The sequence below is a fragment of the Mustelus asterias genome, chromosome 14 (genome assembly GCF_964213995.1).
Source record: "Mustelus asterias chromosome 14, sMusAst1.hap1.1, whole genome shotgun sequence".
Lineage (NCBI taxonomy): Eukaryota > Metazoa > Chordata > Chondrichthyes > Carcharhiniformes > Triakidae > Mustelus > Mustelus asterias.
This window is the reverse complement of record NC_135814.1, coordinates 39,173,379-39,188,434: the sequence shown is the minus strand read 5'-3', so window position 1 is coordinate 39,188,434 and position 15,056 is coordinate 39,173,379. Positions and strand designations below refer to the sequence as shown.

The 15,056-nt window shown below is 41.0% G+C and overlaps 1 protein-coding gene across 1 annotated transcript; it reads left to right on the top strand.

Annotated features, from left to right (window-relative positions):
- Positions 1 to 434: 434 nt before the first annotated feature.
- LOC144504137 (retinol dehydrogenase 7-like) lies at positions 435 to 14,533 on the top strand. Its single transcript, XM_078229310.1, has 6 exons — positions 435 to 485; positions 2,163 to 2,204; positions 4,492 to 4,822; positions 6,207 to 6,465; positions 13,305 to 13,468; positions 14,190 to 14,533. Exons 1-6 carry the CDS (start codon positions 435 to 437, stop codon positions 14,441 to 14,443), a joined length of 1,101 nt encoding a protein of 366 aa, XP_078085436.1. The 3' UTR covers positions 14,444 to 14,533.
- The last annotated feature ends 523 nt before the right edge of the window (positions 14,534 to 15,056 follow it).

The window sequence follows — 15,056 nt, the reverse complement described above, 5'->3', positions numbered from 1 at the left end:
AGTGGTGCCAATCACGCTAATCGCTTTATGCCCCACTTTACAACTGCATTGTGCCTGAAAACGGGCACAATGCGGTCGTAAAATACCGGCCTAAGACTTGATGGGCCGAATGGCCTCCTCTGAACTGTATGATTGTGATCCAGCTGCTGTGAATAATTTCTGCTTTGCTACTCCCCACTTGCTCCCTGTGGCCATCGGCTCCACTGGCTGCCCGCATGAGTCCAAAAACCGAGAACTGAAATATTACAATTTTAATAAACATGTGGATAACAGGATGAACACAACCACCAAAGACAGCGCTTCTAACCTGTCGCAATGCATTTAAAATTTACCTAAGTAGATCAGCAGTGATAATCCTATTGAAAAGCCTCAGCATATTTACATTGCGCGTTGCACTGAACAATCACCAGTCTGGCAAATCAGTAACGCAAGCCATGCCACAACATATTGATTATTTTCCAGTGGAAGAAATATTTACTCATAATGTAAGTAACTCCGGCCATCCAGCATCACTGTTTCTGCTGCTTATCTTCATAATTATACAGGCTGAATAGTCTGAATTTTATTTTGATCATTTATGAATAAGAGCTAATAACAGAAATCAAACTGCATTGTTAACATAGTTCCTTCAAAAAATTATATATACTTTATGAGATGTTATCTTTAAAAACTATGTAATGAATAACTATGCAGTATACTTAACACAAAAAGGTACAGGATGTATATTGAAATCAAAAATGAATCTTGGACAGGAAGCTACTCGAAACGTGTTTATGAATTTTACAAAAATATATCTTTTACTTGGAAATGTGAAGACCTCGTGTGCATCAACTATAATCTTTCTCATGGCAGTTGAATGACTCGGAGCAAGCAGCTTAAAGGTTCTGAGGCTGACAGTGCTTATGACAAGTTAACTATATGCATGTGCAAATATCAGTGAAACATTTCTACTCATGTATAGTGCTCTAGTCACTAAACAAGTGCAAATCAATGTGAAAGCAAATTCTGAGATTGCAAGTGAGGCAATATAGCTTGTTCCTAAATACTGTGATGGAAAATCCATAAATATACTGTTTAAAATATATATTTTTTCTATATTTGTGTATTGTAACCCATAGGCACAGGACTGGGCTTCTAGAGAATATAACTTACTTTATTTAAGAGAGGTGGTGGTAAAGTCAGTGGGCTTGTAATTCAGAGGCCATGGCATAGGTTCTGGGGGGCATAGTTTCAAAAATGCAATTAATTAATGAAGTTCAGTTCGGAATTATGTAACGGTTTCCATGATTGTTCTAAAAAAAAACCTATCTGGGTCACTAAGGGGAGGAGATCTCTTGTTCTTACACGTGACTTCAGGTAACATGGTTAATGCTTAACTGCCCTCTGAAGTGGCTGAGTGAGCCACTCAGTTCAAGGGCAATTAGGAATGGGCAACAAATAAAAGCCTTACTAGTGATGCCCACATCCCAGGAAAGAATTTTAAAAAATAAAGAATGCAGTTGGTCGCACACTTCCCTCTGAGTCAGGAGCTGTGGGTTCAAATTTAAGGAAGGCACTTCAGGTGAGTGCCGTGTTGTCTTTCGGATGTGATGTTAAACTGAGGCCCTGTCTGTGATCTCATGTGGATGTAAAGATCCCATGGCACTGTTGGTATTGTGGCCAATGTTTACCCCTCAACAAAGTGGTGGTTATTAGCATATCTCAGTTTGTGGGAATCAAATGTGTTAAACTGGTTGTTGCATTTCCTACATTACAACACTTCAGAAGTACTTCATTGGGTGTAAAGTGCTTCACAACAGCCTGTGGTTGTGGACACTGCTATATAAATGAAAATGGCTTCATTATCAGTGGGGTGCTTCACTTATATGCTTATGGCATCACCTGTGTGATCTCAAATTCATTTAATTCATATTTTTAACAGCATCATATCTTCAACTTAACCAATACCTACTTGCTTTTAGGACTATATGACTTTTTAAAATTGACTGAAAATCAAAATAAATCTGGCTTTTCTGAAGTTAATGGCAAGTAGAATTGGGTGGGTTGGATTTATCTTGCAATATTGGCCAATTCCATATAGCCCATTTTGTTCCCACCAAAGTAGAATTTCACCCCCTTTTGTAAGATAGAATGAACTTAATGTGATCTCATTTTATTGTCAGGCATCTACCAAAGCAGGAGATATTTTTGAAAATATCCTCCAGGTCAGTCCCTGCATGTTGCACATAATTTCTGGTTTCATCCTGACAACTGTGATGAATTTATTTGGATATGAGGAATGTTGTTCAGAATTTAGTAGGTTTAAACGTCCTGCAATACTATCCTAACGTTTAAACCAGCTTTGTGTGAACTATTAATTACAAACCTCTTGCTGAGGCAAAGATAAGCTCTGTAACAAAGGTGCTGGAGGTTTATTTTAGTAATCCAAATTTAGTACAATTGGAACATAAGATCACTGTTCAGTTATTACAAAACAAAAATAACCCTGCCACCAATCTTGGCTTCAAATGGTCTCCTGTGTGTTTTATATCAAGAACTGACAAATCAGTTTTGATATTGGGAAAATATTCAGGTAAAATGAAACGTGAGGAGGGATGTAGTTGCATTGGAGACAGTTCGGAGAAGATTCACCAGACTAATTCCAGAGATGAGGAGATTATTTTATGTAGGGAGAATGAGCAGTTTAGACAATATTCTCTAGAGTTTAGAAGAATGAGAGGAGACCTATTGAAATATATAGGATAATAAAGGGGATTGATAAAGTAGACATAGGGAAGATGTTTTCTCTTGTAGGGCAATCTAGAACGAGATAGTTTTAGGAAAAGCTGGTAGCAGGTTTAAAACAGAAGAAATTACTTCTCTCAAAGGGTGGTGAATCTGTGGAATTCACTATCCCAGAATGGTGGATACTGGGACATTGAGTAAATTTAAAGAGGAGATAGACTGATTTTTAATTAGTATTAGGTTGAAGGGATATGGAGAACAGGCAGGAAAGTGGAGTTGAGTCCGAGATTAGATCAGCCATGATCGTATTGAATGGCGGAGCAGGCTCGAGGGATTGAACTGTTTAAAAGTTTATTTATGAATGTCGCAAGTAGGCTTACATTAACACTGCAATGATGTTACTGTGAAAATCCCCTAGTTGCCAAACTCTGGTGCCTTGAGGGAGATTTTAACGTGGTCAATGCACCTAACCAGCATGTCTTTGGGCTGTGGGAGGAAACTGGAACACCCGGAGGAAACCCACAGGGAAAACGTGCAGACTCTGCACAGACAGTGACACAAGCCGCCTACTCCTGTTCCTAGTTCTTACGTTCTTAAATGGTATCCAATAAATAGGCTTTTAAGTTCAAGGGTTTTTTTTAAATTGTTGCTGTTTGAGTGCAGTACAACAAAGTTTCACTAGATTGGTTCCGAGCATGTAACAGTTCTCCTGCGAAGAGAGGCAGAGGGAAAATTGGATCAATATTCTCTGGAGTTTGGAGCAATGGGAGGTGAAATCACTGAGGCATACAAGATTCTGAAGGAATTTGACAAGGGTTTGACTGAGAGGTTTTATTTTCTTCTAGCTGGGGAATGTAGAACACAGAGGGTTACAGGGCAGAATTTTACAACCTCATCATGCCCGTTTTGCAGTGGGAAAAATGTCATAAAATCGGGCGAGTTGCAACTAGCGGGAATGGTGCTTATTTTCATGCCCATTCCCATTTTACTGAGAAAAGTAACTCAGCGTGATTGGGAGCCCACCCAAAAGGGGTGAAATGTCAATTTGCAATTTTTTGCATTCTTCACAATGTAATTAGCGATCTTCATTCCTATTTGTCCCGGCTCACCTGTCTTACCAACTCCGTTGGTAAGTTGTTGACAACCCTTATTACTTGACCTCAAATAGCTCCGTCCTTTGTTGTATTTAATAACTGAGAATTAAAGTTTCCTCACGCTACAATAATGACTTCACTTCAACAGTACTTTATAAGTTGTAAAGCAAATTGGAATGCCTAGAGGTCTTAAGGCTATAAAAATGCAATTACTTCCTCCCCTCCCTCCCTCCCTCCCTCCTATCCTTCCTCCATCTCTTTCTTCATCCCTCCCTTCCTTCTTCCCTCCTTCCCTCCCTTCCTCTCTCACTTCCTTCCTCCCTCCCTTCCACCCTCCCTTCCTTCCTCCCACTCTCCCTTCCTCCCTTCCTTCCTCCCACTCTCCCTTCCTTCCTCCCTCCCTTCTCCCCCGCACCCCTCCCCCCCGCATTTTTATTTAGTAGAATATAAAAAGCCTGCATGATGACTCTTCTTCGAAGTTTTCTTGTTAATAGTAATGGGCAATGTCTAAATGTTCTTAAGGTAGACTTTCCTTTCACATCCATCATGAAAAAAATGGCACTTAAAAGATTAATAATCCATGAATTAACTACACCATAATGCCTTCATAGACGTCTGTACAATTAATAAACATTCATAAGATACTTTAAACTATTGAATGCTCTTCTGTTAGCTGTTTGATACAACTCCTGTGTGGACGTTAATTCTGGGAATCGCGATCTTCTACTTCCTTTGCTGGTTAATTAGAGACAATTTGCAACTCAAAAATATCAAGGAGAAATACGTCTTCATTACTGGCTGTGACACCGGCTTTGGAAACTTGCTGGCCAAGCAACTTGATAAACAAGGGTTTCATGTAATTGCTGCATGTTTCACAGTAAATGGAGCAGAGGGACTACAGACAGACTGTTCGTCTAAACTGAAGACTGTCGAGCTCAATGTGACCAACCAAGATAACATTCAGAGAGCAGTGGAGTTTGTACAGGCACAGGTTGGAGATCAAGGTAAGAGATAGACCATAAGTTATCCTTCTCCAGCTGTTTTGTATTGAGAGCACAATGATTTTGCTCCCTAGATATTCTTATTTGAAAAGAATATACTTATTGAGCAACAGAACATCTGTTCATAAGGGCAGGTGAATGCTTTTCTAAAACCTCCACATAAGACAAAATCCTAGAACAGAGCAACGCATAATTTCATGGTTGGTTTCCAAACACATCTTATATTTTTAATTAGAATATTATTTCCTTCTCAATGGAGAAATAGTGGTGACGATCACTGTGTCACTGTATCAGGTCTTCCTGTACCTTGGTTTACAAACCAGTTAAAGTGACCTGGAAGTAATTTGACAAGGATGGCAATCTCTCATCAGGAATTTTTGATTTGCCGATAAAATTCTTCTGATAATTTATCTTATTCTTCTATATTTCATGCTATGTAAATTGACTAATAATAATGGCCACAATTGATCACATTACTTCAATTATCTTTTGAAAAGATTTGGAGAAAAGTGACCAGAAACTGTGTAATGAAGCAATGTTCCAGTGCTTAAATGTAGTTTTCCTTTAGAAGACTGAAAGGAGAAATTAAATAAGTCTGGCCTCAAACCAATAAACAACACAGATGAGACAATGAAAATACATTACGGATCAATTGGCAACATATTTGAGTGGTGTTGGGAGAACGGGTTAAGTATACCCAATATAAAAAGTGGTTCGGGAGAGAAGATCATGTAAAAATAAAAATACATTGTGCTGGACCTTTGCTCCTGAGGCAGGAAGGGTGAGTCGAGGCCCAAGGGCACTTCATGCTCTCAATAGGAACTGTGAGATTCTGACAATGATTTTGGTTCCCACCTAGAAAGATCTACTGACATAGGAATTGAGTCACGGTGATCTTCATGGACACCAGCAACACTGTCCTTCTCCTGCTGTGAAACTGTGGTTTTGGGTGAGGGAACGAACAGTGTTCAGCCACAAATGATTTGTGAACTACAGGGACTGTATTTATTTTTGCAATATTCCAAAACTTCCAGCACCTACAGCAACAACATATTCATATAGGGTTTTTAACATAGCAAAGAGTAAACGTTCAATATCTAAGGACTGTTCATCACCCTTGCAAATTGGCCATGCTAAATTGCCTCTTAGTGTCCCAAGATGTGTAGGTTAGATAGATTAACAATGGTAATTGTTAAAAAAAAGTGTTATGGGGATAGGCGGGAGAAGAGGGCTGTCATTCTCTGTCAGAGAGTCGGTGTGGACACAATGGACCGAACAGCTTCCTTCTGCACATTAGGGATTCTATGATTCTATTTCTATATAAAATAAAGATGTGACCCTCCACAGACAACACAAAATTATTTACCATTATTTATCCACCCTGCAGGTCTATGGGGCTTAGTGAACAATGCTGGAAGAGCAATTCCAATAGCACCCACAGAATGGCTGACTGTGGAAGATTTTACCAGAATCTTGGATGTTAATCTGGTTGGACTTATTAACGTCACACTTCATTTCCTTCCACTGGTGAAAAAAGCAAAGGGAAGAATTGTGAATGTCGCTAGTGTCATGGGTCGCGTTTCATTTGCTGGCGGTGGATACTGTTTATCGAAATATGGAGTGGAGGCTTTTTCAGACAGTTTGAGGTAAGTGCCCAGTAAGAGATCTGACAAACAAATTCACAAGTTGGAAAATATGGGCAGGATTTTACGGCTTTGCTCATGCCGAAATCCTAAAATCCCCCCTGAAGTCAATGGACCTTCCCATTGCCTCGCCTGCTCCAAATCCCATGGCAGGCGGGGCGGTAAGGTTCCGGTGAATGATTAATAAGATAATATTAAGATAATACATCCATATGGTCAGCTTAAATGTTCTGTATGCCAGTTCATTTTAAATTCTGTATTTTGCATCTTCGGAATATGTGTAAGATCTCGAAACTTGTTGTTACCTGAAACAAATGCAAAAAGAATAGTGAGTATGTCAGCATATAGCAGGTCACAATGCAAAATGTGTGGGTTAGTTACAGGATGACAGATTTACTTTGCCTGCATTAGTTTTGCATAGTAAGAAGTCTCACAGCACCAGGTTAAAGTCCAACAGGTTTATTTGGTATCACGAGCTTTCAGAGCGCTACCCCTTCACTCACCTGATGAAGGAGCAGCGCTCTGAAAGCTCGTGTTACCAAATAAACCTGTTGGACTTTAACCTGGTGTTGTGAGACTTCTTACTGTGCCCACCCCAGTCCAACGCCGGCATCTCCACATCTTAGTTTTGCATTGCAGTCTCTGTGAGAAAAGACTCAAGGAGGCGTCAGTCAAGACAAGGTCCAAATACATGGATTAAAGCAAATTACTGCGGATGCTGGAATCTGAAACCAAAAGCTAAAATCCTGGAAAATCTCAGCAGGTCTGGCAGCATCTGTAAGGAGAGAAAAGAGCTAGCTTTGACAAAGAGTCATCTGAACTCGAAACGTCAGCTCTTTTCTCTCCTTACAGATGATGCCAGACCTGCTGAGATTTTCCAGCATTTTCTCCTATGCTTCTCTTTTGCTTCAAGGTCCATATACATCCTGGCTTAAGGAAGAAAAATCAAATTGCCACCCTAGGGTGAGCCTTTCCTACTCATAAGAAAAAAAATTGGTCTAAAGAGGAGATTTTATTCCTTCTCCAGTTAGAGGAAGGATATCAAGTTCAGAAGAGCATGAATGTCATGATGGTGAGGTCACCGACAACAGAAACCAATAAGCAAATCACATAGAAAGGCCTGCTGAGATGGCCAATCTTAGAGAAAATGTCAAGGCCCCAGAAATGACGAAAAACAGGAATAGATTAGCAATAGCTTCTACTTCCACATCAGAAGAGGAGGAAGAAATAATTATCCCCATTAATACTGAGAAGGAATTAAGTATAAATGGAGACAAAGAAGCGACAACTTGTTGGATAGAAAATAGGCACGATAAAACAGATGCTTTGACATTGGCTATTTCAACGTCTAAGATGATGAATAATTGCTCTAAAGATGCACAGGTTCAAAGTATGGCAAGCCTGTTATTTGACAAGGTAATTAATTTACAACTTAAAGCAGATAGAGTTAAAAATAAACAATTTGTTTGACATTTTAAAAGCATATTGGGTGGGATTCTTCCAAAACAGTTCTAAGCGCACAAAAACTAAAGTAAATCCCTCTGGTTTTTTCAGCAGGATTTTCCAAATGAATCTCTCACCCTCTGTGTACGCGCAGGAATATCAATAACAATCAGAGGGCAAGGCCTATTCCCACTGAAGAGGCCGGCCCCTGCACTGCCGGCCTCCTGGTCGCTGGCCAGCTCGAACGCCGATCAGCCCCGTGACACCGCATCGCTGGCCGTGTGACCCCGCCCTCCAATCACTGGCACTGGACCAGCCTTGATCAGCCCCCCCCCCCCCCGCCCCCACAGGCAGCCCTGAACCCCCCCCCCCCCCAACCCTGATGGCCAGCCCCAACTGCTGGCCTCCCTCCCTCTGTCACCAAGTCCAAGTGCAGAGTGGCAACAGGACCCCCCACCCCCACCGATCGGCACCCCACAGTTCCCCTCCCCCAATTAGGCCTCCCTGACCCGCAGCCTGTCACTGAGAGGCAGCAATACTAATCACTGTGCCACCCTTTTACAAAAATTGAATTTAAATGCCATCAACTAATGTGGTGGGATTTGAACCCATGTTTTTCCCTTCCCAGAGCCTAGGCCTCTGGGTTACTAGCCTAGTGACATTGCCATTACACCACCATCTCCTTCCTCCCATCTCCCAGTCCCATTACTCTGGCAGAGGTTGGCAGATCTCCTCTAGAAATGCAACAAATTGGCGCTTTATTCACTTATGTTTTCTCCCTAAGTGTTCAGCGAATACATCTGTGGAAATCTCAAATGTATTGCATTTCTTTGCAACCACTTTATTGTAAGTAATCCCAAATGAACTGTGCTGATTCATTGGAGTGCCAGTTACCCAAGTTGTATACAGCCTACCCATGTATGGTGTAAGCGTGTATAGCCTGGTTCACCCCATGCTATCTCTTTCAGCCAGTGTGGCTTCTGCTCGTAACCACATTGTCCCTGTGGGATAAAGGAGTGAAATAGTGTAGAGTGCATCATAGCTTTAAGATTTAGTCAGCAGCAGACGAGAAACATGTGCCTGTAAATTCTCAACTAGTTAAAGGTGTTGTGAAAGTGAGGTAGCTATCCTGGTGGACCTGGAATGAGTAGGAATGGCCTTTCATGTATGGGGAGTGTTTTGGATTGGATATAGCTCAGGTGGCAGCTATCTAGAGAAGTCAGGATGTGGCTGTCCGTGCAAGGAAGGGTAGTGGCTGTCTAGAGCTTGTCAAGGTATGGCTGCATATGGAAGGGAAGTGAGGTTGTAATGGATGCACAAGGTTTTGTGGGACACAGAGGGAGCTGAAAGACTTAGATACATCATTGTCTACTGAAGGTATATCAACCATGACAGAGAGCAAACCAGGATGATTGAGGATAAATCAATGTCAACGTTGGTAGAGTCCAGGGTAACTGAGGGCAGATAAAGGATAATAGAGGGAGGGTCAAAGCTGATGCTTGGCAGATTGAGGGTGGCTTGGGTGGGTGTTTGTGCTGGAGGCGTAAGTCTCATGTCCAGTGTGTTGGGGGGGGGGGGGGGGGGGGGGGGGGGGGATGGTGGGGGTGGCGGGGAGCAACTCTATGTTGACAGACAGTTGATCAAGGGTGATGTTGGGTGGCTCGAAGGTCATCAAAGGCATGGTGGGGAAATGGGGGCAGGAGAGATGGGGGCAGGGGAGATGGGGGTAAGAGTGGTGGAGGGAAGGTCAAAGGTAGTTGAGAGAATGTGCAGGATGATGGCTAGCAACTCCAGGTATCCAAATGTAGCAGCTGTTCAGATTATTCCTCTCAGACAGGCAGAATGACGATGCTGACGTGTATGAAGTGGATGCCTGTTCGGGTGCTACTTAAATATGACCTGTGAGGTCAACAAATTCCCACACAATTGGCCAAGTCCCCTCAATTGTGCACAGCTATTTGGCTGGCCGGTATGTGATTGCACATGGCCGGCTTCTGAGCAGAAGTCCCGTGCACTTTCTGCCATTAAGTCACTCGCTGCTCCAACAGAATTCCACCCATTATCCTGACAGGCATCTCCATTATCCATGCTAGTCCTGCTAATGCTGAGTCCTGCTAATGCTGTGCTGCAAGACATTCCTTTACTATGCCCAGGAATTTGCTTTTGGATAGACCCTGAACAACAACAAACACTAGATTATACCTCAACCTGAATCTACAAACCGGTTAATCCAGGTAGTACGCTGTAGTTTGAAGTCCAAGATCTCTAGTGTCCCATCAGAACATTTATTATGGAGAAGCGTGGGCATAGTGGTATTGTCACTGGACTAGTAATCCAGAGACCCAGGGTAATACTCTGGGGACTCAGGTTTGAATCCCACCATAGCAGATGGTGGAATTTAAATTCAATAAAATCTGGAATTAGCAGTCGAAGTGATAACTTTGAAAACCATTGTCGATTGTCATAACATTCGGTTCACTAATGCCCTTTAGAGAGGAAATCTGCTGTCCTTACCTGGTCTGGCCTACATGTGACTCCAGGTCCACAGCAATGTGGTTGACTCTGAAACTACACAGAACTAAGGGGAATCTAGCCACTCCAAGCAGCTTTGCAGTATTCTCATTAAGGTTCAAAGTACAAGTATGGATTTTTTTTATTGATGGGATGTGGATGTCAATGGCCAAGCAAGCCATTTGTTTCAGTAGCTCAGCCATTGACATCCACATCCCATCAATAAAAAAAATCCATACTTGTACTTTGAACCTTAATGAGAATATTGCAAAGCTGCTTGGAGTGGCTAGATTCCCCTTAGTTCTGTGTAGCTTGTCAGGCTTTCATGAACACTTCAAAGTTGTACTGAATGCTTGGTACACTCTAAAGTAGCTGTACTTAATGCTGATGGTATGCTGCATCTATAGGCCTGGCTTATGAGGTCCAAGTCCCTGGCTTCAATGATCTCTTAAACTGGCTTTCCAGTCAGCTGGAATTCTGTTCACTAGTTATATAATAACTCCAGGAGTCAGCTGTGACCGTGCTTTTATTGCACAAAATGAAAATAAACATAACTCACAAGACTGTGGTGAACCCAACAGGGACTAAAAGGTTAATGGACCCTCTCAGGGTCTTGCTTTATACAGGGCTCGGTATACGAGCTCCACCTGGTTGGTTAATTATCATTCCCCAGGGAGCTCATATTCAATGAATCCAACTAGGAAATCAATTAGTGATTCCATGCAAATGATGGGGTTATCACAAGTTAGAAATTAATAAAAATTTCTATTTTAGTTGGTCCCAATCACTCGCCTTTTCCCTGCTGTCCTGCTAATGCTTTATTCCTTTAGGTGCTCATATAATGATTTTTTAAATTCCACCTATTTTGATATTTTTCAGAATTTATTTATCTTTATTTTAGTTTCTATCTTAATCCAACCGCAATCATTTATTTCACGATGTTGTAGGTAAAAAATACCTCTGAGACAAGTCTGAGTCAAAATACATTAAGGCTTTATTCTCACAAGCTTGCGGGAGAACCTGACCCCTGAAAGCGGAAGTCAAAGTTCTCTCTGAACACGGAAAAGTGGGGATATTTATACAGCATGGCTTCTAATACCAGTCACGCAGCAAACTCCAGACCAGTCACAAACCAAAAGTACATTTACAGCCTCTGGTCATAAACCAGAGTGTATCTTGTACTCTCAGGTCATGAAATAGTCTTTGGTTTCCTGCTCTTCCGCGGCTTCCCCTTTGAAGTTACCGGCGCAATTGCAGCTGTCCCAGCGGGGAGTCTTCCTGTCAAACGGCCGTATCGCACTCCACATCATGTAATTATTTTCTTTCCTCAATCCACACACAAGCTTGTAGAAAAGGTAAAACGTTACAAATAACATTCACATTGACTGTCTATCATTATAAGAATAAAAAATTAAAGAATGAATAACTTGCATTAATGTCAGAGGCAGTATAAACCTGAGGAGTTTAGCCACAATGAAGGGTTATGTTTGTGATACATTCTAAGTACAAAGTTCAACCTTTTAGGTACAAAATACATTAACCTTTTCCCTTTAGGTACAAAATACATTAACCCTTTCCCTTCTTCAACTAGCTGAAATTTTAAATTAAAAGTGAAGGATATTAAGTGCTTTTAACTTCCTGGTTTGATTTGTGAAAATACCTCAGAGCGATTGGCCCCTTGTTAGTTTGCTAACAGTGTTGGTAAGTAGCGGGACAACTCCTTGACTTGGTATCAGATTTAAAATATCACCAGGAAAGGGAAGAAGCCATTCCACAGAACTTGATCTTTGTGGACAGCTTTCTTCAAGGTCAGTGGTGAGCATTCTTGCTTTGCCACTGACTGCAAAATCCAAGCCAAGAGAACAAGAGTGCTTTCTCTACCTGAAATGCTTCAATAAGAATACACTTCACTAGGCAAGGTTTCAATGTTTAGCTGCCATGTTTATTTATATAGAGATCTTTAATCTTCAATAATGATTCTAAAAGGGAAACCAGCAAAAGTATGCTACAAATAGAGGTCACACAGGCACACACCGTATCAAAGGAACACTGTTATTGTTTTAGTGATGTTTCTCACCCTCAGGTACTCTTAAAAGAAAAAGGTTTTAAATCCTCTTCTTGAGAGGAAATCTTCCCTCAGGGGCACATTTACACTTAATTCATGATAGTTTTGTGTGACTACAGCCAAAATTCAATGTCAGGGCCTAGCCTGTCATGGAAGTAATGCAATAAGACTTTGTAATGGAGAAATACTGACTGTACTTTAGCCAACTGGACATTCATGTTTGATTTGGAGTCCAATTATCATGTTGCGTGAAGCACTTTGGGCTTCCCAATGATAGAATTACAGATTATGAAATCATCTTTTGATAATATGACAAGCAACTTCCAATTCATTCCTCTGCAGCTTTGGCTTTTCGCATTCCAAACCCGGGTGCAAATCTCGATACGAAAATGACAGCAAAAGACATACTGGGCCAACTGGACTGCTCCCTCCACACAGATGGGACGCTTTACCCTCGACTGCCCAGAGCTTTTTGTCAAGAATGCAATCCTTTTCATTTTTTGGCACTCGCGGGATTTTGGGCCCTCTTTGTGCAAATGGCGACTGGGTCACAACATCTGGCCTCTCTCTCCAGAGATTCTGCCAGTCTTGCTAAATACTTCTAGCATTTTCTGTTTTATTTCAGGTTTTCAGCATCAGCACTATTTTATTTTTGGGATTAATGTAAACATCAGCCATTGCTCTAAGCAAAGCAGAAAATAGGATTGAATATTTTGAGAGACAGTTGGTTGTTTGCTCTTCCAGTTTAACATACTTTCCTACAGCATTTTCCAAAGCTTGTGAGTAGGCAGATCAAACTGAAATCTTGTGATTTTCTGTGTAGGAGGGATATGCAGCACTTTGGAATCAAAGTCAGTATTATTGAACCAGGTTTCTTCAAAACAGAAACTACAAACTTAGAAATTATTGAGAAGAATCTTCAACAGCTGTGGGAGAGACTCACTCCTGAGACCAGAGATCACTATGGGTCAAAATATTTTGAACAATGTAAGTCTATTTATCAGTAACTCATTTGTTCCTAATATATGAGTGAAAATCTCTACTTACAGAGGAGCCGTCCTGTTGTGACTAATCTGTTATTTGATACTTTAAATATTTTATTATTTTAAATGCATGGGTTGGAATTCTCTGATCTTGTTCACCTTGCCCCTGCTGCCAGCGAGAATGGGGACTTTGGTGCTCAGCCAAAACTGCATCCGCTGCAACGGGACCGGAGAATCCCAGCCGCGGGTGAGGTGGAGAATTCCAGCCATAGTTTTTGATTTCGGTGTGATCATGTCCATTGCTTTATTTGCTAACATGCAGTTAAAACTGTAAAGCGTAATTCTTCTTCACAATGTATGATTATGTTCGAGGCGACACGGTGGCACAACGGTTAACACTGCCTCCTCACAGCGCCAGTGACCCCGGTTCAATTCCGGCCTTGGGTAACTGTGTGAAGTTTGCACGTTCTCCCTGTATCTGCATGGATTTCCACCAGGTGCTCCGATTTCCTCCCATAGTCCTAAAATGTGTGGGTCAGGTTGATTAGCTATGGTAAATTGTCCCTTAGTGTCAGGGGGGTTAGCAGAGTGGGATTATGGGGATAGGGCCTGGGTGCAATTGTTGTTGGTGCAGGCCTCCTTCTGCACTGTAGAGATTCTATGATTATTCAATAAGATGCTTTGAACAACATTCCCAGTATAACTTACAAGTGTTTGTTTTCTAGACATTAAAGTACAACGGTTTTCAATGCTTACACTGTGTTCTACTGATCTCGAGAAGGTGACAAACTGCATGGATCATGCTCTTACAGCCAAGTATCCACGGACACGTTACAGTGCTGGATGGGATGCTAAGTTTTTCTGGATTCCCATCTCATATGCACCAACATTTTTAGCAGACTGTATGCTGTGGTTGTTGTTACCTAGCCCTGACTATAGTTTGAGAAAATCAAAATCCGGGAACATAGTTGATGTATAATTACAATAAGAGAATTATACGTTACACTGACATGGACAAATCAGATAACATATTTCTAAGCTTTTAATTGGGTAATGTAGATCTTGTTCACAAACAGAATAACTAGAAAATCAAGCATAAATTTTATTAACTCTCTTTACAACTCACAAGTAAGAAATTCAGGAGTAAATTAGAGAGATCAGACTTATGTCTGCAATAATAAATTAAAGCTAATTTCTCCTCATTGTTTAGATAAGTGTACTTCAGTTCTGAATTTGAAAAGATTGTAAAAGCAGTCCTTTTGTTAAAATCCTATTCTCCAACTCAGAGCTGTTGGAATATTTGCCGCAGAGAATGGATTAATGGTTACAAGGCTCTGCCTTAAGTTTCTCTCAAGTTTTGAGTAATGACACATTCATACGGAATGCTACTGAGATGCTTCATGCTGATGTTTCAAGTCATACAAATATTTCTCACTCACATACAATAAATCCATATTCTCCTTAAGTGAGAAACTAAACTTATCCAAGTCTATAATAGTAGCATCACGTTTTCTTAAAGTGCAATTGTTAATATTTTGTATTATGAACTATATTGTAATAATGCACTGATTCTATTTTTATGCACTGAATCT

Excerpts from the sequence above, each read along its gene's own strand:
- LOC144504137 (XM_078229310.1), top strand. The coding sequence starts at position 435 with ATGCCACAACATATTGATTATTTTCCAGTGGAAGAAATATTTACTCAT. Across the intron at positions 4,823-6,206 it reads GGCACAGGTTGGAGATCAAG|GTCTATGGGGCTTAGTGAAC; the intron begins GTAAGAGATAGA and ends TCCACCCTGCAG. Across the intron at positions 6,466-13,304 it reads GCTTTTTCAGACAGTTTGAG|GAGGGATATGCAGCACTTTG; the intron begins GTAAGTGCCCAG and ends TTTTCTGTGTAG.